Source organism: Cibotium barometz, chromosome 11 (assembly GCF_041138505.1).
Source record: "Cibotium barometz isolate CiBa-2024 chromosome 11, ASM4113850v1, whole genome shotgun sequence".
NCBI classification, from domain to species: Eukaryota; Viridiplantae; Streptophyta; class Polypodiopsida; order Cyatheales; family Cibotiaceae; genus Cibotium; species Cibotium barometz.
Window position 1 is genome coordinate 47,331,900 of NC_141056.1, and position 23,244 is coordinate 47,355,143.

The 23,244-nt window shown below is 39.1% G+C and overlaps 1 protein-coding gene across 2 annotated transcripts in view; it reads left to right on the top strand.

Annotated features, from left to right (window-relative positions):
• The first annotated feature begins 18,910 nt into the window (after window positions 1-18,910).
• The window catches only part of PME31 (pectin methylesterase 31), an 84,587-nt gene continuing 80,253 nt past the window's right edge, over window positions 18,911-23,244 (top strand). The window contains exons 1-4 of one of the 2 annotated variants that reach the window (XM_086805384.1): window positions 18,911-19,905; window positions 20,134-20,238; window positions 21,362-21,439; window positions 21,532-21,719. In XM_086805384.1, the coding sequence (XP_086661510.1) occupies window positions 19,657-19,905; window positions 20,134-20,238; window positions 21,362-21,439; window positions 21,532-21,719 (620 nt within the window). In that variant the 5' untranslated portion in view covers window positions 18,911-19,656. The remainder of the gene's footprint in view (window positions 19,906-20,133; window positions 20,239-21,361; window positions 21,440-21,531; window positions 21,720-23,244) is intronic. The other variant, XM_086805383.1, reaches the window with a different exon arrangement.

Below are 23,244 nucleotides of genomic sequence, written 5' to 3' on the forward strand. Positions count from 1 at the left end.
TAGAGAAAAAAAATTAGAATGCTAAAATAATGTATATTTTATGAAAGATTTTAGCTAAATTTATCTTTTTGTATAGATAAATTTTTATGATGAAAGAGAAATTCCCACCATATTGGAATCCAATTAATTAAATGAAGAAAGTGTAATTCCTAGTGAAAAGGAATTAATGGAGATTTTTATTCAAATTTTAAAAGAAAAATTTAGTTAAATTTATCTTTTTGCATAGATAAGTTTAAATGATAAAAGAGGAATTTCGACTATATTAGAATTCAAATGTTTAGATGAGAAAAGTGAAATTTTTAGCTTAAAGGAATTAATGGTTATTTTTATGTAATTTTAAGAAGAATTTTGATAGATTTAATTTAGGAAAAAGAGGAATTTCCATGATAATTAGATTGCACTCATTGAAATGAGAAAAAGAAGGATTTCAAGTTTGTTCAAAAAAATAGGTATTGATATTTTAGTTAAAAGATGAATTTCCATGATATTTGAGAAAAGATGGATTTGAATTAAATTCTAATGTTAAAAGATGAATTTCCATCATAATTCTACCTAATGAATTAAGGTTGAGAATTTATGTGGGAAAAAGAATATCTTGGATATTTGAATTGGTAAAATCACTAAATGGATATTTACCCCAAAACTAGATGTTTAGTTGAAAGGAATCCTGGTAGAACTAAACTGAATGAATTTAGTCAGACTACGTGAGGTTAGATAGTAAACCTAATTGTCCTCTCGAACTGAACTAGACAAAAACTTCGTGACTAATTCCAGTTACTAAATCCAAAGAATAGACTACCGGAACTAATCTAGTTTTTCCCTGACCAATCTCACCAAGAATCTAGTTGGATAAATGGATAAAATGACGGGTAGATTACCCTCATGAGAGATCAAGGATCCTCATTATGAAACTGGGAATTATTAGAAAAAGGGTGGAACCGAGCTCAAACTGGAATCTCACTTGCATTGGAAACTCTGTTTTTCATTTAAAGGACTGTTTTACGCCAGAATGCTGGAGGAAGCATTTGGCTTATGTTTTTCTAAGAGGAGGTTTATTGGAATAGCTGCTGGCGGGGAGTCATCAAGGAACGTCGCCCGCGGTGGCAAAGCCTACCGAGGCCTTGACCAACCTACGGTTAAAATGGTGCGCTTTTGGTACGATGGGCGAGGACGACGAAGCGGTCCCTGAATGAAGTGTTAGGACACCTAAGGAGGATCCTAGAGGGTTCTGACCATGCAATGCACGGGCTCGCGATTGCTAGGACACCTAGGCGTATGTCGAGGAAGATATTTGATGTGGACAAAAAGGAAAGGTTTTGGGAACAAAAATTTGATACTAGATCTCGTTGGTTGGCCAGCTGGTCTTCAACGGAGAGTTCAGAGGATGAATTTTTGTGATACAATGGACTTGGAATTTTGGAAAATGATGATCGAAAATATTATGATTTTATTCAAGGATTGTCTTAAAGCCAGTCGAATCTGTTATAAATGGCAATTTCATATTTCAGTGTGTACGTGGTATGCCTATTTAATTTTTGCATGAAGCACTAGCTAGGGGGCCTGGGAACTCTTTTCCTCAGTACCCAGGCAAAAACCCAATCAAATCTTTATAAAGGAATCCCACCAATTCAGTGGTCGGGTGGTTGGCTAACCAATGGGCCAGATGGGGTTAGGCTGGATCAGAGGATTCCTGAGAAACAACTAGATACAATTAGTTATGTTAATCAGTTTAAATCCTGAGAAGACCTTGTTCTATGGGAAGGGATCATCGGTTGTGCCTCTCGGAAATGAGGAAAAAAGCGGTGATTCCATGGACCAAGTGCAAGTCTCTTCTTGATCTGACCATGTGACTTCAGGTTTGATTAGATCAGTTTAATTTAGTCAAGACTTGACTTGTTAGAGTAATCTTCTAGTTAGAAGATTTTTCCCAATTGGCAGAATCGCCCGTGCCTTCTGGGTGAGGGGAGTTTTCCAGGCCCAGTCTCAGAGGGGCCACCCGGGCCAGCCTCTCGTCCCTCGGACATCCGCACACGAGGCCCTGAGTGTGTGGACCTCGCCTAGCATGGGAGGCCGACGCCACTTCCACCGCCGACAGGAGCCCCGAAGCGGGCGGGCGGGACCTCACACCTTTGTTAAATGGAGGACAGTCATATGTAGAGCAATTGAATGCTCAACCAAGTGCTAAAATTCAGCCTTTGCAGGTGCAAAATCAGCCTGTAAATTCGCCTTTTGATGAGGCAATTATTGAGGATGTAGTGGATGAGGAGAGAGCAGCCATAGAAGAATCTAGGCATATGCCAAAATGGCTTGTGCAGATATTGAGGAATAGCAAGTTGGCAGCTCTTTTACCTAATAGAACTCGTGTAGGTTCTCATCATGCAGATTATTCTCATGTGGATCATGTTCTCATTTCTACCTTATGTAATGAGGAGGAACCTGTTTCCTTTGAGGAAGCATAGGATGATGATCATTGGATGCATGCTATGCAAGATGAGTATAACTCTATACTCAAGAATGACACTTGGTATTTGACAGATCTACCTCATGGCAAGAAGGCCATTGGTACTAAGTGGGTTTACAAGTTAAAACGCAAAGCAGATGGTAGCATTGGTTGCCACAAGGAGACAGACTTGTTGCAAAGGGGTATGCCTAGCAAAAGGGCATTGATTATGATGAGACCTTTGCACCCACATCTCATATGACTACCATTAGGTGTCTCATTGCTTTGGCAGTACATCATAGATGGAATGTACATCAGTTGGACATTAAGACTGCATTCTTGAATGGTGATTTACATAAGGAGGTGTATGTATCACTTTTGTTGTGAAAGAAGAAGAGTCTAAAGTATGCAGGTTGAAAAAGTCTCTTTATGGCCTTAAGCAGGATCCTAGAGCATGGTATGAGAAGATTCATGCATGGTTGCAAATGATTTTATAACAGTCCAACAGAGAGTACCCTCTATGTGAAGAGGAGTAAGGACACATTTTTGGTCATCATTCTATATGTTGATGACATGCTGGTCATGGGACCTGATATAGATCAAATTTCAGCCTTTAAGGCTGATTTGCAGTCATCCGTTTGAGATGTAAGATTTGAGGCCCTTGCATTACTATTTGAGATGTAAGATTTGAGGCCCTTGCATTACTATTTGGGGATTCAGTTTATGTAGCGTAATGATGGCATCGTTTGAGATGTAAGATTTGAGGCCCTTGCATTACTATTTGGGGATTCAATTTATGTAGCGTAATGATGGCATTGTTATGTTGCAATCTAAATATATACATAAGCTATTATTGAAGAGGTTCAATCTTGAATATTGTAAACCTATGGTGGCTACACCTATGGAGACAGGTACTCGACTTAGTCTTCAAGGTGTAAGAGACTCTTTTGATGCTAGTTTGTATCAGCAGAGGCTATTGGATCCCTTCTTTATGTGTGCAATACGAGGCCATATATATAGTATGCAGTCTCACAGTTGAGAAGATTTATGCAGAGCCCAGGTACGAAGCATTGGCAGGCTGTTAAGAGGGTTTTTTCACTATTTACAGGGCACTCAATATTTTGGATTATTTTTTCCAAAGTCATGGCTGCATGCTTTCAGTGATTCAAATTGGGCTAGATGTTATGACACACGAGTGTCCACACTAGGTTTTGCCTTCACCTTGGTGATTCATGTATATCATGGCTCATCAAGAAGCAGCCTACAATGGCTACTTCCAGCTATGAAGCTAAGTACAAGGCAGCTTTTACAGCTACAGTTGAGTGTGTGTGGCTTAGACGTCTTATGGTGGCTGATTTGGGTGTTGGACAATCATCTAGCACTACGATTTTCACTGACAGCCAAAGCCCATTAGCAGTTGTGAGGAACCCAGTGTTTCATGCTCGCACTAAGCACATTGAGGTGCAATACCACTATGTCAGGGAAAGACTCTTTGTAGCAGAGATCAGCTTGGTCTATGTGCCTACACATGACAACATGGCATATTTATTCACGAAGGCTCTTCCTCGTGAAAAGTTTGAAGCTTTTTGTAAAGCTTTGGGCTTACTACATTTTCAGGATTGATCGGCCATACCCTGCACATGTTCACATCATCACTGTCTAGGAGGGATTTGTAGCATTATACGGTAGTGATGTGTGTGAACACGCTTAGGACCGCCGGGGCACTTTTTCCCTCACTAGGAGGTTTTTTTCCCCATGCGTATATGTACACCCTCTTATCTACTCATTTTGGGGTGTGTACTTATCTTTTGTATCTGACACACATTTGTTTATTCCAATTTAGTGAGTTTGTGTGCTCTCAAGCTTCTCTATCTTGTGTGTGTGCATTGTTGCAACCCTAACCCTAATTCCAACAATAATGACATGCATTAGAGGATGCTAATAATGAATTTCATAGGGCTAAGGGAGCATTGATATCTTTGGAATAGATCACAACAATCCAAGTGAGAATGACGGCCATATTAAAGCCACAACACTCTACATGCGCCGTGTTCACACATGAAATAACCCTAACTAATGTCCACACATTGTGGCCAGCTGGACACAGCCATTTATTGTCACACACATGATAATGTCTACCATGCTAGAACATATCATGCCTAGCTCTAGCAAACAGATAATGAGAAAGCACACACACATATGAGAGCAAACCCTAATAGATTGATTTATCCCTAACCATATAGGGAACCCATATCCACTCTCACACAATGCATAATAGAAGAAGACTACACACCACGCTCTACATGTGTTGTGTTCACACACCAAATAACCCTAGCTAATGTCCACACGTTGTGGCCATCTGTGGACGCGGCCATTTATTGTCACACACATGCTAATGTCTACCATGCCAGCACATATTGTGCCTGGCTCTAGTTGTCATCGAGCTTGTAATCTCAACACATAGTGTTAAAACCTCTTACCTAATGCTATTGGGAAGGCCATGGCTCAGAATAGTAAAAATGTTACATAAGTGAGATAAAAATCTGTTAAACATTACTTTGATTAACTCTTGGGGGTGCACTACTAAGAAACCCTATGTATTACATGCATTTAAGCATTAGAAAAATTTTGACTCAAATGGGACCCTTTAAGGATTGCTACACATTTTATTCCTTCAAAACTGGGCACATGGTAAAATATTTGCAAATCAACTTAGAAGTGAGCGGAGTTTAGACATTTTGAATCTACTCTTCGAGACCTTTCCAATGATATATAGCATGATAGGCAATTTTGCATATTTAAGAAGTCTCCAAATTTGGTGATGATGTGGCATGTGAATATGCAAAATTGCCCATGATGCTATATATCATTGGAAAGGTCTCAAAGAGTAGATTCCAAATGTCCAAACTCCACTCACTTCTGAGTTTATTTACAAAAATTTCACCATGCACCCCATTTTTGTATAGAGAGAATATGTAGCAATCCATAAAGGGCCCAATTTAAGGACTTACGAGTTTTTTTTTCAAAATCGATTTTAAAAAATGCTTTTGCACATGTATTTCTATAAACTTACATTAAAGTTTTGAATTTAAAAACCCATTCATTTGAACTCACATACTATACTTACATATTTTTAGGTGAAGCCCCCTGGGGATTAGCTCTTCCAAAATCTTCTTGTGCATGTGGTTCCATATCCTCTCACATGTGTGGCTCCATATCATCAATCAATTCTTCTCATTTATTCTTCTCCAAGAGTTGCATGCCTTGTAACTTGCCTAAATTTTTCAGATTGTAAGGCCTCATCGAGTTGAATTTGCATGTACTCCGCATCATCTACATTCTACATAATTATCAAAACAATTTAGAGAGAGAACATGGAGAGTGAGAAGGATAGGGAGATGGTGTAACAAAGGGCCCAATTAACTAACGTCATCAAAATTATATGCTAATTCAAGTAAGGACTTGTCGAACTCCTCTTAGCGTTCAATGTATTGGATGGTTATTTGATGTCATCTTCTAATAGAGTACTTGCATGGACATTGGATACCCTACCCCAACCATGCCATGCTTCCTTGTTCAAGTTTTTCCTCTAAAGGTGGTAAATTGTTTATATGTTCCATTAACAAAATAGAGAGAGATTAAGAGAAATGTAATGGGGAGACCAAGAGAAATGTAATGGGGAATCAAGAGATTAAGAGAAATGTTATGGTGAAATGGGGAATCAAGAGATTAAGAGAAATGTTATGGTGAAATGAAAATATGGCTCCCCTTAAGTAGGAGTATGAATTATGAGTCAATATAGGGTCAATTTTTTTCATGCAATTCAGAACATTAAGGAAATAACTTATAGCATTGGTATGACTATCTGTATAGATATCAATATATGCATCAAAAATCGACGCCAATATCAATGCATATACCGATGCCTATATTGATGATTATATCGGCACTATGAAAAATGCATATTGATGCTTTTTTTGACGTCGATACCGATGGCTAGAAATTATAATACCCAAATGCTATTGCTTTCCTCTCTTTAATTTTGGTTTTCAATAGAGCCTCTCTTGCCTTACTCTCTCTCTCTCTCTCTCTCTCTCTCTCTCTCTCTCTCTCTCTCTCTCTCTCTCTCGCTCTCTCTCTCTCTCTTGCCTCCCTCACCTCTTGCCCATCTCTCCCTCACCTCTCCATTACAAATTTGTTGTTTTTTATGAAGGTGAGATTTGCTTTGCAAGAATTTGTTAATACTTGCAAGATTTTTTGATTAATTTGAGTTTTAGGTTTTTTAAAAAAAAATTGCAAGCTCCTCTTTGCCCTCTTCTCCCTCATTCTTTCTCTCAATATATCTTTCTTGCAAGCAAGTAAGAGTATCCTATCTGTTAAGGTTAGGTTTTTTTAAAGTTTATTGTCTTTTTGTACATTTTGTGTTTTGACTTTTTAAAACTTTTAGTGTTTTCTTGTTTATTTTGGTTGGTTATTTGTTTTTAGATTATCTTTGTTAATGCTTAGAAGCAAGAAAACTCTCCACAAGCACGCTCTCTATGGGTAAGCCTTAAACACACCATATTTTCATATGATGCACCCTCGGGTGCTGTGGGAGCATTTACTTTATTTATTTTAAGCACTATTGGTTCTGTATTCTATGCATGCATAGAGTGCTTTATGACTCAAATTAGTGAAAGAAACACCTCAAAAATTACACAAATAAAATCAATGCTGTGAAGTGCATTCAAAATCACACAAATGAAAGCATATTAACTCATAACAATTTATACCCGAAAAAGAAGACCTTCCTTCCTTCCACAGCATGAACAATGGCAACCAATGGTTTGTGTGACAATCGGTGCTTTAGGTGCCAATAGACTGGACACCAACTCAGAGATTGCTCATTGAATATCAGGTATGCCAATCCTATGCAGAACGATCAAGTACCTTCAAACTAGAATAACCCAAGGGGAAGGGCCCCAACCTAAACTAGCACAACCAAAGCCGTCACAATTGCAGATGAAGTCAATATAGATAAAACCACATTCATGCAACCATTGAGCACCAAGGGCCGAATCGTCAACTTTTAGTAATACAAGCTCCAACAAACTATTACAATAAAAACTTCAAGCTTTTAATTGATTCTGGATTATTTCACCTGGTTACATGCAGACACTGGTGCCAGAACAGAGGTATGGTATAAACCAATGCAAGTTGAACTAGCTAATGGAAAGCTCCTTTTTACCCATGCCACAAGACTGATATGATCCAATTCCTGAGAACCTAACCAAGTGTCAATTCAATGTGTTACTAGTAGGAAATTATAATGGGGGATACTCGGAATGGATTTCTTATCTAGAACCAAGCTGTTTTAGGTTGGGCCTATTTCCTTCCCTAATCTTAACAGAAATTAAGTCCAAGGAAGCAGGGAAATGAGACACCCTCAGATACAACTAGTTAAGGTAAGCAAAGTATTAAAGGGGCTCAAGAAGAAGTAAGTTATTTACATGATCAAGCTAAACCTCATGGATAAGGAGTCCAACACCACAAAATTAGAATGGCTAAATGAATATGTTAACATCTTCCGTGAGGGGCTTATCGAGATGATGCTAGTTTGTGATGTAGATCACAAGATAGAATTAGTACCGAGAGGGCCCCCGACCGACTGCCAAGAGATCTTATAAGATGGTTGTGCAAGAAGCTATTGATCTCAAAGAACATTTGAGGCAACTTTTGGACCAAGCTTTTGTTAAACCTAGTGTCTCGCCTTGGGGAGAGCACTTATTCTTCCAGAAGAAGAAGGATGGAACCCTCGGATTATGCACTGACTATAGGGGACTGAACCAATTAACTATCAAAAATAAATACCCTATTCCCTGTACAAGCTTCTTGACTGGTTTCATGGTGCCCAAATGCATTAACTATAGGGGACTAAACCAATCAACCATAAAAAATAAATACCCTATTCCCCGTATTGATGATGAGCTTCTTGACCGATTACATGGTGTCTAAATGTTTACCAAGATAGATCTTTTAGTACCAAATCAAGATCAAGCAACATGATATTATTAATACAAGCTTTAATACTCGCTATGGCCATTATGAGTTCACAATGATTCACTTTGGACTGGCCAAAGCCCTAGCCACATTCAACCAGATAATGCAAGAGATTTTCAGAGAGCAGTTGGATGACTATGTGTTGGTATTCTTTTTCATGGCATCCTAGCATACTTATTGCGAACAACAATAAATATATTGGTGGAGATTCTAAGGGAACACAAGCTCTTCACCAAAAAGAGGAATTGCACCTTCTTCACTAATCGTGTTGGATACCTAAACTTTATGGTATCTAAGGATGTGATTTCATTAGATCTAGCTAAGGTACAAGTAATAATAACTAGCTCGAACTAAAGACAGCAAAAGAAAATGATAGGATGGTATAAGATTTTCATATCTAGATATGCCAAAACAGCCACACCCCTCACTCTTCTAAAGAAGAATGTACCTTTCCAGTGGACTTCCATGTGCCAAAGTGCCTTCAATAAGCTAAAGGCATCTTTAGTCACTAATACCATCTTTAAGCTACCTAAGTTTGAAAAACCATTTGAATTCATAAACTGATGCCAATGGATTTGCTATGGAGGATTTCTTAGACAAGATGAAAGGCTAGTAGCCTATGAGTGACCTCATGAGAGAAATTACATAATCCATGATTTGGAGTTACTCTAGCAATTGTTTATGCCTTAAAGTTTTGGAGACACTATCTTCTAGTACAAAGATTGAAAAGATGCAGGGGAGAAGAGAGCTTGAGCTCTTGCAAGCACACACACTCACACAAACCCTAGAAGAGAACACACAAGCTGAGAGGCTAAAAATTCTTCTTCTTCTTCACACACTAAAAGAAGTCTCCAAAGAAGATAAAGTGACTAACACACATAATAGAGTACATACAAGCGATCCATAATGTGAACACGCTAAGAGGAGTGGGTAGGTGTGGACTAGTCGATGTAGCCCAATTTGCATTCGTGTACCCATATAGCTCCAATTGTACACCTGCTGCATAAAATAATGTATAATCTATAGTGGACCTCAAATACCGATGTGTGCATCACACACTGTCAAGATGTGGTTTGTGCGAAACCTGCATAAACTGGCTCTCTAAGCCAACAATGTAACTCAAATCTAGCATGTTAATCGTGGCATGGATCAAACTCCCCATAATCTTCTTGTACATAGTAGGATCCTCCAACACATAACCTGCATCCGCTTGACATTTTGATCTAATGGCACCGAGATTGACTTACAATGGGCCATCCAATACTTGGACAACATGTCCAATACATACCGCCTCTGTGAGACAGCCAAACACCCTCAGGTGTGCGAATGTCCTCAATTCCCAGAAAGTAGCGCAAATCTCCCAAATCCTTCATCTCAAACTTTCTTTTTTGAGAAGACTTTTCACATGCTCAATCTCATCCAACTTGTCACCCCCAACAATAAGATCATCTGCATAGATGGTGATGATCACAATACCCTTATCACTCTTATGCACATACAATGAGTGATTTGCATCTGCCATATGAAAACCAATAGTGACAAGATACTTAGCAATCTTGTCATGCCATGCTCATGGAGCTTGCTTCCACCCATACAAAGCCTTACGAAGCTTACATACATACTCCGGGTGACATGTATCCTCAAAACCATGTGGCTGATCCGTATACTCTTCTTCTTGCAAGTCGCCATGCAAGAACACATTTTTTACATCCATCTGATGTAAAAACCAGCCTTTAGTTGCAGCCACCGCAATCACAGCTCTCGCAGTTGCCATCTTTGCAACCGGGAAAAATGTCTCCTCATAATCAATCCCATGTGTCTGCGCATATCCTTTGGCTACCAATCTAGCCTTGTACCTACTTATGCTACCATCACTGTTATGTTTCACTATACACCCACTTACAGCCAATAGCTTTCTTGCCTTCAGGAAATGGCACCAAATCCCAAGTGTCATTTCCATACAATGCATCCATCTCCTCATCCATAGCTTTCTCCCAACACCCATTTCCAATAGCCTCATCATCAAAACATGTGGGTTCTACAACCTGCACAACATTTGCTATATAAGCATAGTGATGTGCCACATAACCATCATAAGTCAACCTCTACACAGGGTTTTTAACTCTTCCCCAGATCTTCGTAACTTTGCATTCATAGCTTACATAGCCTTCTTCACACCAGGTGTCCTCATTGTTGCTGGAATCCCAAGCTCCTCTCATCAAGGCTCATCTCTCTGAGCCACTAGAATCTCCATCAACAAGAGAATGCTCTGCAGAAATATCAAGCATACCAAGGGGCTCAACCACTTTCTCTTTGCCTTTATATGATGTACCAACTACATTTCTAGGACTGGTATTATGACAGCCTGCCACTCCATGCTCTATCAAACAGAACCACTAGATGAGGACTCTCCTGGTCCACTCTGACTATGATTGCCAACTTGCATTCTGTGCAACCATGTTTCCACTTACATCATGCCCAACAGCATCTTTTTTAGCAACATACCAGCTACTCATCTCATCAAATATAACATCCCTACTTACCCTCATTTTACGTGTAGCAAGATTATAGCATCTATATCCCTTTTTCTCAAGAGAATACCCAATAAACACACATTTTTCTACCTTGGATCTAGCTTAGTACGCAACTCATCTAGCACATGCACATATGCAATACATCGAAATGCTAGTGTTACGAGCCTTCTCTAGTAAATGATTTCCACTTCATGTAACTTAGAATAACCATTATTTGTGAGTTCTTTATGTAAGCTCTGCCTTCATTTTTGTAGACTTTTAAAGAAGATGCTTCCTCCAATTAATAACATACCTGAATCATTAAGGAAAAAAGGCTAGGGGTTTTGGCCATACTTATCATGGACTACAAATAGATACATGCTGATATCAATGCTTATATCCTCTTTCAGGGTGTTCACAACAAGGTCATCAACTCGCCATCAATTGCCCAAAGTGTGGAGCAGCTCGGTGTATCAAAATGATTTCCAAGGTACAAAGATTCCTCAAAAAGTTTTAATATAGTTTCCCATCATTACCATGCATTCCCCACATATATGTTTTGATGCATTCCCATCATTACCATGCATTCCCCACATATATGTTTTGATGCTAATCCATTGCCTGACAATCACATGTGTTTCGATGTAGATCAGTGTCATGTGATGAGCTCCGAAGATCTATTGCTGGATCCTCAGCATAAAATCGGTGGATATATTTTTGTGTGATAATATTGCCGAGCTTATCAGATAATCTCTGTCCTTGGAAGTTCATTAAGAAAGTTCATATGATGCTTGGCCTTCTTGTGTGAAGAACACAAGGTGAAGGACATGAATGTGTACTTGGAGCCTTTAATTGATGAGCTTCAAATATTATAGCATGCATCAAAGTGCAAGATGTTTCACGATTGCTTTTACAACATAGTGTGGAGTTGATGAAGGGAATTTTGATGTGGATGATACATGACTTTCTAGGATATTAGCGAGTACTTCGGCATGCTTTCTATCCTACTTCTCCATATTTACAAAGGCATATATTCCTCTATGGATACAGCTCTCTCATGATATTAAATAGGTCTCACAACTTCCAAGCATAATGTTTGCCCAATTTGTGAACCATAACTTGTGATGAATAGGTAACCATCAAACAAATTTCCAATGAAGGTTCTAATAAATTTTATTTACATACATAAATAACGCTCTTTATGTTTCTCTAACTAGGTTGTGTTTCAACCGATTCTTGTGAAGAACACAAGGTGAAGAACATGCATGTGTACTTGGAGCCTTTAATTGATAAGCTTCAAATATTATGGTATGCATTAAAGTGCATGATGTGTCACCAATCGTTTTTATAGCATAGTGTGGAGGTGATGAAGGAAATTTTGATGTGGATAATGCATGACTTTCCACAATATAGCGAGTGCTATGGCATGCTTTCTATCCTGCTTCTTGCAAGAAAGGAAGCATGACCAAGATGAGATATTGGGATGGATCTACTCAAGGCATGGAGTAGGCATGGGTGTAGGTCACCATCCTAAAACAATAGTCCAGAAGGCCATGAAAGCTTGGGCATAAGCAACAAGAAGACAAGATATCTATATCAAATGATAAGGTGATAAAAGGGTAAAAGGTACAACAGTCTAAGGCATGGGTGTAGGTCACCATCCTAAAGCAATAGCCATGAAAGCTTGGGCATAAGCTCTAAGAGGACAAGATGTCTACATCAAATGATAAGGTGATAAAAGGGTAAAAGGTACAATAGCCTAGACTAAGGTCACTTATATAGTGCATGGCCATTTCACACTAGCTAATCAATATGCCCATGCCCCAAATTTATGCTCAAGAGACCCAAGGTCCATGTGCCTAGGCCCATACTCGTACATATGCATGTGCATATATAATTGCTTCATTACACCTCTCCATTTAAGACCATATTAAGGAGTTTGAGAAAATCCCGTTACTTTGGGAATTTTATTTTCTATCTACTTTTTGGTGTATCTTGACCATACCAATTCCAAATTTGTCGGAGAATGTGGATTTAGAATCTACTCTTCAAGGTCTTTCTAATGAGGGGTTTTAGAATATGTCACATGAGGGGTTTTGACGAAATCTTAAAACGATTCACCATGCCCCCATTTTTTAATCTTGCAAAATGGGAATTGGAATTTTCCAAACTCCCTAATATGGTCTTATTTTTATAAAGGCATATAATATCCCTCTTTTATAATGGATATAGTTCTCTCGTGATCTTTAATAGGTCTCACAATTTTCAGGCCCAATTTGTGGACCATCACTTATTACATCAAGGCCAGATCATTCATTGTGAATAGATAACCTATCAAACAAATTTCACTTATTACATCAAGGCTAGATCATTCATTGTGAATAGATAACCTATCAAACAAATTTCACTTATTACATCAAGGCTAGATCATTCATTGTGAATAGATAACTATCAAACAAATTTCAAGTGAAGGTTCTAATAAACATTCTTTTTGTATACATGTAAATTACACTCTTTATGTTCCTTTAACAAGTGGTGGTTTGTCATATGAATAATGTTTCAAAATAAGGAGGGGTTGAGGAGCTCATGGGGACAAGTTGGTGGAAGTATATCAAGATGCAGAGGATGAAGTAGGAGAACATGAGAAACCACTAATTACCAATCAAGTAGATGGTTCCCACACCCAAGATGAAGATGCTAGGGATGTAGACGATGATGATTCCACTAGAGTGGAATAGACATTTTTGTGTGATATTGGGGCCATGGATGGACCTTGACATAGACTCATTGGAATACATATGGATGTGACTCAAGATATAATCGATAAAGGGTAACCCTAACTAATTACTGATACATTTATGTCATTGTTATGTAAGTTTTCATAATTGTTAGCTTGAAAAATTTAAGCTAAATTTGCATATTAATAAATGTCATGTATTTCTTGCAACATTGCTCTCTGCTCTTGTGCTTAGGAAACTATCCTAGGGTTTCACGACCTACCACCAATCCTTGTGAGATGGGAATAAAAAACATATACATATGATCTAAATTTATACATGAATGTACATTTTTTAAAACTCCCTCTTTTGTGAATGGAATTCATTATTTTTATCCCTCTATTGATAAATTTATGTACGACTCAAACAAGGATCCTCTAAATAGCAACCTCTCTTTTTCATGTTTCTTGGCATAAATTTATGTGTGATTGTGGACTTGAGGAGCCTACAACTAGCAACGTCTGTTTTTCATGTTTGTGGCATAGTGCATCACTGGCTTTCATTAAATCACGTTTGTGTGGCATAGCAAGTGCATCATTGGCTTTCATCAAATCATTTTTTAAAATCATTGAAGGTGAAATGGTGATAAGATTTATCTACTAACACTTGAATGATGATCTTTTACTACTAAATGATGGGCTTGATAACTTCAAGACAATGTAGAATTCTTTGTCTTTTGTCATGTAACATTGTTTTTAAAAGAATTTTTTTCCATTATCATGAAGTTTCAAACATAAAGCAACACAATTCATCGTGTACTTTATACTTTATAATGGCAACTCAAAATAGGATTTTCTTAAAGATATAGCATTCTCTCTTCACTTCTCAATTACCATTGCAACAAACAACTTGAGGCCTTGCCTATGAGCTAAGTAGTTGTTAGATAATATTTTTAATTAACCATTACATGAATAGAAATTATAATACCATCTTTTAATATATCTAAAATAAAAACATAAGGAGAGCTTCAATCATACTAAATTTACATGTCATGGAGCCATAAAAGCTAAATCTCTATTTTTTCACAATGCTATATATTTATGCACATCAAACACTACACATGTAAGGTTCCTCCCAAGCCATGTATGTGTCTCTTTTAATATAGATTTCAATAAGGAAAGAGAGTGCACTTAGAGAAGAGTGAGACAATAAGGCTAGAAACATTAAGAAAGTGTTAGAATAGAAATATTAGCTCAAAAAATCCTAAAAGAAATAAGACGACAAGAATAGTTCTATTAAGAGATAAGTATCTCCAAAAATAAAAATTCGTATTCAGGTGATAGGAGGTCGTGTTTAAAGTACTTTTACATATTTAGAGTCCATGCATACTAAAAATGTGGAAAAGCAATACGTTTCTAAAGATGGCACGTTTGCGACTATATACAAACGTTTTTGCCTATTCTATCCGCGTTGGCTTGTAGACTAGATGGCTTCCGATTCTTTTGACTTGTTATATGACCATATTCTGAGTTCTTGTCAGAGAGTTATGGCCGAAACAATTAGCTGCTTCTGTCAGGGTCTCTACACAGGGAAAACTATAAGAAGGCAGCAAGTAGCATCAAGGTTATCCTAGAGCTTAAGATGTATATATCCCTTCATTCTTATCTAATGTCTTAGAAAAGAAGGTTAGATTGCTATGGTCTTTCGGAGGAAGAGACCAAAAACTTCATAGCTTTTCTTTTAAAGAAAGAATAGTATACCGTAGCCCTGCAAGAGAAGGCTATTTTGCCAAAGACCTTCGAAAGAGAGAAAAGTCTGAGTACGAGTAAGAGGAGATAAATCTTGGGGATGATCGGATGATTTCAATTCGTAAGAGAAGGTATTAGAAGACTCTCTATTCTTATATATTAAGTTCTAAAACTCTTATTAACGAGCAAAGACAATGATAAACGACAAATTTCTATAAGGTATATATATATTTTTTCAATTATATATCATTCTTAGGGTTTGAGGTATGGCCCCGGCTTCTCTATTAATTGTTAATAGTGATCTATTAATTGTTAATAGTGATCTATTTGATTGATTTACTAGTTAAAGTTTGTATTCTCTATTAATTGTTAATAGTGATCTATTTGATTGATTCACTAGTTAAAGTTTGTATTCTTTTAAACAATAGCATATGCCTTAATAAAGAATGTCTTATCGCAATCTCAAGTTGAAATGCTAAAATCTTTGTGAAAATGATTCTTTTCTCGAGAAGGTAACATGGATTCTAGTCCTATGGTTTAGTTGAGTAAATGGATTATTATCTTGGTTAAATTAAGGTACACATACAACTTCTCCCTGCCTTGACGCTGCCCCGTTCTTGTGCTTATGTAGCCGGACGGCGGAGACGTTAGTAAGGCCCGGAGCCGCCGGCCCATGGTATCCCTTATACCATTGGGAGAATGAGGTTCGTCGATTGAGACAAGTGATTGTGATGCTGTGTACTTTTGAGGGCCCAGGCTAGTGCGGTGAATTAGCCCACCTTAGTGCATAGACATCCCTTTGAGGGGCGGGAGGATCGAGCGATGGAGCCTGAGAGGGCGACAAGCCGGCTTGAGTCCTCGCTCTACCACAACGGCCGACAATGAGGTGTATGGTCCCGTAGGGTTTTGCCCAGCATGTAGAGGTTGGAAGGCTGAATTCTAGATCATCGGCAGTATAAAGGAAAAGAATAAGAGAGCCGGTTTGGCTTGTATGGAATTGATTCATGTATAAACTTTTTTTATAAATCTTGTCTTTGGCATTATTGTACTGTGGAAAAAGGCTGTTTTAAAAGGGCCTTAATTAAGGAACATGTTTATTTATATCAAACAGTGTGGTAGGATTAATTAGAAAACAAATTAACGCGTGAATAGGATAAAAAGTGGGAGGATGGAATGCCCCGATGGCACCATCCTACGGAAAGGTGGACCTGATTAGTCGGGTAGCTGTCCAACATATTAAGGGAAAGCCCTATGCTAGATAAATAGGTTCTCGGGCAATTCTATTCTAGAAGACTAGGCCAGCGGCTGTGCCTTGCATGGATGAGGAAAAAAAGCGTTGTCTCTAGGAATCAAGACTAGTAGTTGCCCAAATTATGATCAATTATCCTATGAGTGATTTGATGTTTAGAAGATCACGCTCCCCCTGCGGGATAGGACTAGGTCTTACCTATAAATCGTATCCTTGAATCTTTGCATGGTCAAGGTGTCGATGAGTATGAAATTTTCTCCAAGTTAAGACTTAGTGGACTATCTTAAGTGTTTTCCCTATTTTGGAAGGGGGGAACCTTACAAGACACTTGAGTTTATTGAAAGGAAAAAAAGTTGAGGGTATTTAGATAGCTTTGATGTATTGAAAAAAACCATATAGTATATGTCATCACCATGGTAACTTTCATGTATGCGATAAAATAGTAGAGTTTTTGTTTTCTTGATTATAAGAACTCAAGTTGAGAATGTTTAACAACCAATTAATAAAGTATTTTCTCACCATGATTGCTATTATCTCTATATTTTTTGCACTACGACTCCTGTTATTTTCATTACGCTATAAATTCATGCACTTCAAACACCATATATTTCCATGGTTATGTGTGTGCACATGTGGGCACATATGCACCCACATGTATGTGTGTGCGTGTGTGCGCGTGCATACATGGGCATGTGTTTCATGTATGCCATGAGGTAGTAGAGTTTTTTTCCCTAGTTAAGTATTCATGACCTACTACCCAAAAAATTATGAATGCATTGTGAAAAATGGTAGATTATGTTTCATTCATGAAAGCATTGTGAATTTGGTTATAACCTTTAGTATTCATTCATTCCATAAGCCTCATGCGAAGAGAAGAGCATGATCATGGGAAATGAGAAGTGTCTAAGATTAGGAACTTAACAATGCATCATTGATGCTGCCTAGTTATTGCCTAGTATTAATGCATGCACATTAAGCATGCCTTTTATACTTGAGTCTAGTGCTACTACACCAATAGAATGTTCCAAGAAAGACCACTTTTTGAACATTCCTATGTTCTTACTCAACAAAATTTCGTAAAGATCACTTTAACTTTACATTGCCTTATTGGTGGGGAAGCTTCTTAAACAAAGAGACTAGGCTAAAGAGACACATACATGTATGTATCATGGTTTTTTGATGCCTTCTATCACAAGAAAGCATGACCCCTTAAGCATGCTCCCATATATTCTCCCTATGTAGAATATGCATCATGGGTTTTTAACACCTTCTATCACAAGAAAGCATGACCCTTTAAGTGTGCTCCCTATATATTCCCTTTACAAGAAGTAAAATGCTTCAAAAGATGACTATTTGAGTATTCCCTCTGAAATTCTTTTGATTGATTCCCTATGTAAAGAGTGAGACAGAATGCCACTTTTTGAGGGCTCTTTATTTGTATGCCAGCTGTGCTAGCCACCACTACACTTCAATAAAGCAAACGATTCTTTTTAAATTCTCTCAATATAAATCAAAACGTACATGCAAAGTGTTCACAAAGCTAAATTTTGGTAATTGAGAGCCAAGCCAAGGAAGCATATATTGACTTTCTAAGGATATAAAGGATTCATTTATGATGGATGCCTACATTCTTAGGGAATGTCTTGTATAAAAAACCACTTTATAAGAAGTTAAAGGATTTAAAGAAGACAACTACTCACAAATCTTATAAGCAATGGCATCATGTAAAAAGGTGAGAGGGAACACTACACTTTATGCTAGAGACTAGAGGAATTATTATGTGTGTAATTTTTTATGCTTGCGTTTACAAGGCTCAACACAACCTTTTTGAAGGTGCACTATTTGTTTAGGGCCTTTACAATTTTGTCACTATATTTAGGGCCTTTACAAATTTGTCGCTAAATATATCAATTAAAATTTATGGAGTTTGTTGAAAGGTGGCAAAGTTATTTTTACACTAGCTTATATTTGGTGATTGTGCATGGAGAATGCTCGCCACATTGGGTTATGAAGGCCTTCCCCATAACTTTAGCTTGAAGGCTTAGAATTTAGCTTGACCTTCACTTTTGCACTTTTAAGACCCTCTTTTTTAATGTGGCCTTCCGTTAAAGCTTAAAATGGCTTTGAGGCCGTATGTAGCCTTCAAAATTTAGTAATACATCCCGCCTCCTCGCCCCTTCCGTCCCCTCTCAGCCCTCCTTCTTCCCCCCCCAAAAGACATCCCAAAAGAAAACAAGTTGCAAATACCCCTTTGCAAAAGGGTGTCTTTCCATAGTTGCGAATTTGCATAGTGGAAAGACACCCTTTGCAAAGGGTGTCTTTCCACTATCTATTACATATTAACCATGGACAACCAAGGCACAAGGAGAGGAGAGAAAAAATGAAAAAATAAGAGGGAAAAATCCCTTCCATTGATCATTTGTATTCCAATTGACCCTTTGTATTTCGGCTTCCATTCCTACGTTTCGCTTCTTAATGTCTTTTACATACCGCAGCAACGCACGGGTTGAGTACTAGTGTAAAATTAATCGAAGTCTTAAAAACAAATCTCCATCCTTGGATGGCTTGTTGATTGATTTTTAATATAAATAATAATACCTATACTCACAAACAATAAATGCTAATTAAAACATATCTATAACAAATTCGAAAATTCTTAAAAATTAAAATTACAAAATACCCCAATATATATCGAGGAATGTGTGTGAAGGCCGCAACCGTGGATACGTGTGGAGGCTCTTGCCATTCTCTGGGAGCTGTATAGTGTGAAAGTTTAGGCCGGCTGGACACCTCGTCAAGCCGTGCTATTTAAGTCTTGAAGCGCAGCAACCATCGATGAAGTGCCGCATATAAGGTGTCCATAGAGTTTGCTGCCAAGCTGGATAGCCAATCGCTGCAGAGGAAACTGCACAAGCTGCTCAGCTTCGCTGCAGTAAAAGCAGCAGGGCCAATGTCAAAAGCAGCCAGGACTGTCAGGGTTGCCCCTGATGGGTCAGCCAATTACAGACGTGTGCAAGATGCCATTGATGCAGTGCCCCTCTGCAACAGAGAGCGCATCATCATCCAGGTTGCCCCAGGTGTTTACAAGCAGCCCATCTATGTGCCCAAATCCAAAAACATGATCACTCTCCATGGTGACTGTGCTGAAACTACAGTCCTCACATGGGCCAATACTGCCACCAGCATAGACCACCATCAAGTAAGACACAAAACTTGCAGTTTAATAATTGATTCCTAATCAAAAGTTCTTCATTAAAATTTAAATCCATACAGATTTTGGGTTCTTTTTAACAAGTCACATGTGTGTGTGGGTGTGTGCGACACACAGACACACACACACACAAAACGATACATACATACATACATACATGATCATGAAAGATGTCTTCACATTGTTATGTTGCTCATGTACCTTTTGTGCAATCAGGCATCACGGGTAATTGGGACTGGCACTTTTGGCTGCGGAACTGTCATAGTAGAAGGAGAAGATTTCATTGCTCAGGGTATCACTTTTGAAAACTCGTCTCCAAAGGTATGAACATGGTTTCTTAGTCCATACTCCCACCTCCTCGCAGTTTACCTTTTTCTTTAGTTTTCACCCTTTGGAAGGCACTCATTATACAACTTTGGAGTAACTTAATAAGAATGTGAAAATGACTAGTGCGAACCAAGGTTACAGGTAGGTGTGTTTTTTAGGGTTTTAGATCAAGGTTCACAACATGGGTGGGATCTCTTTACTAAACCTAGCACATGCTTTTGAGTGGCTGGTAGGGACCGATGCATGTGACATCCTCTCCTAGTTATGTAACAAGTGTGGAGATGAAAAACCCCTTTATGCCCCTTGGTTCTGGCAAAGTTGGTTGCAACATCTGTGTCTGTAAATTATGCTGCTGGAATTGCTTTTCCTAAAGACTTTTCTGACCCTCTAACTGACGATTAGTCTAGTGGGGCCTGCTGCTGACCCAGCCCATAACTTTTTTTGCATTTTCGTCCTCGTCTATTAGTGGGCCTTTGTCCGGGTGTGTCAGCACGGTGTGCAGTGAGTCCATAATTGCCCAGACTTGCCAAGTTCACCTCAGTTGCGCGCGCGCGCGCCCGGGGGGGTCTGTCGCTGGAGAATCTCTGAGTGGGGATTTGTTGTGGTCCTGGGGCCCGTGGACATCAAGTGTGCTGTAGCGGTACAGGGTGATTCCAGGAGGTCGGCCATCCTGTATATTTGGAAGCCATCATATCTTGGGGTCGAGAGGCACTCTCATGCTGAGTCTAGTGTGTTGTCCATGATCTGTTTGCTCCTTCTGGTGCTGCTGCGACTTGCTAACTGTCATATGCAGTCTGTAACGGAGGTTTAAGTGCTATCTTGCTAATCCTGCCTCCCTGCATGTAGTCTCATGATCCCTTATCAAGGCCTCTCTGATGCGGTGCAGGTCTAGCAAATACAAGCCTCGTCAAGGCCTCTCTAGAGATCATGGCCCAACCAACGTCCAAGGGTCTCAAAAGCCTTTGGTTAGATGATAAGACAAGACAAAAACCTTTTTCAAATGACTTAACCGAGGGTCACACTCAAGGCTCTGTTGTATCGTGATATATGTTGAAATAAGCTGATAGGGTCTTGTATCTAATTGGCATATGTTTGCTTTGTCAAATGCTGTTTGCAGGGTTCAGGCCAGGCTGTTGCAATACGAGTAACGGCAGACCGCTGCTTATTTTATGATTGCCGTTTTTTAGGCTGGCAGGTAACCACTGTTTGCCACATGCTTTTGTCAAGAGTTTATATTGGAAAAGCAATAACCACATATGATAGTGACCTTAAAAAAAACTGGCACAGGACACAGCTTATTTACATTACGGAAGACATTATTTCAGAGACTGCTACATAGAAGGCAGTGTTGATTTCATTTTTGGAAATGCGACGGTGCTATTGGAGCATTGCCACATCCACTGCAAGTCATCTGGTTATATTACTGCACAACAACGTAAAAGCACTGTCGAGTCAACTGGCTATGTGTTTCTTCGGTGAGTTTTTTTTTTGTTTTTTTTTTGTTTTTTGTTTTTTTTTTGTTTTTTGTTTTTTTTGGGTTGAGATATTTGGTTCAAACACACGCATGGGTAAGGGCCCATTGGCATCTTTCATGATCAAGGTTGCTCTTGTGCTCCTATACAGTTGATGAATTACCGTGTAGGTCTCTCATTGGTCAAGGAATGCGGTTATAAGATTTGTCCATATGGCACTAATGGTCTGTGCAAGGCAGGGGGGTCCTTTCAATAGTCTCCCTAGGGTAGAGAGCTAAGATCATCAAAATCCAACTGAGTGGATGTGACCTGGAACCGCAAAGATCGAGAAATCACATCATAGTGTAGAGGAAGCTTGTTGAGGATAAGAGTAGTCAGCTGAGAAGAGGACAAAGCAACACCCATAGCCAATAACTGGTCGTGGATAACCTTGGCCTTCATGAGGAACGACTGAATGGAACTGCCTTCAGGAAATAACAAACCGTAGAGCTGCCCTTGCAAGATAACTGCCCTCATCGATGAATCTCGAGCAAAGAGATCCTCCAATTTTGACCATACCTTATGAGCAATGGTGAGAGTTTGCACGGCCGGTGAGACCTCCTCTGTGATGGTCCGCACAAGCACAGAATGCGCCTTCGAGTCCCGATTCTCCCAGTCTTGTAATTCCAGAGCAAATTCATCCTCCCGATCCTGAGTCCACCTCCTAGAGTTTTGAGGACGCTCAGGCTTCCTTTTAGTGCCCTAAACAATGTCCCACAAACCCTTGTGGATGAATCAGATCCACATCTGAAGCTTCCAATGAGCATAGTTGGGTCCTTTCAACTTGTCATCCTTGTTCGTACAGGGGGGGAGCCATATCCATAGCAACAAAGAACAAATATCAGCTCTCAAACACTTCTCTCAAGTTCTTTCCAACGAAGCGAGGCACTAGGAACAATCAGCCCCCTCTCAAACCTGAGAGAGAAAGAGGCTGGACAGGAGCAAAACAGTCCAAGATCCACCGGGAACCTCCTACCGGAAGGGCAGGGACTCGTGGAGGAGGAAGACAATGTAGGGCCACTTGTCTGGCAGCACCAAATGCAAAGAACTCACCAAAAACAGATGCCGGTGCAGAAAACACAGCCACAACTCCACCTTTTCCCTCTGTAGAAGAAAATGCAGCCAAGAAAACTGGCCGGCTTGCCTCTATAGGAGAAAATGCAGCCACCAAAACTGGCCGGCAGCAAACAGAAGGCTGGCTAGTCCTGAAAACGTAGCACAGTTGGGAAATGCAGCCACTTGTTGTCACAGATCTGGAGTAGCCGGGAGAGATACGGAGAAAAATGCATAGCAAAGGAGGGAAAGGTGGGCAGATTTGCAGAGTTTGGAGCAGAGAGTTGGACAAGATCACCTTTTATAACATAAGTAAAGCTTTATAGTGGCAATGGCCAACAACTGAGTTTTGAACAATGTGCAAGGGAAGTGGATGAATGAGTGAATAATGGGGAACTCCTTATATAGTGTAGTAGGGACCTGGCTAACTGGCCCT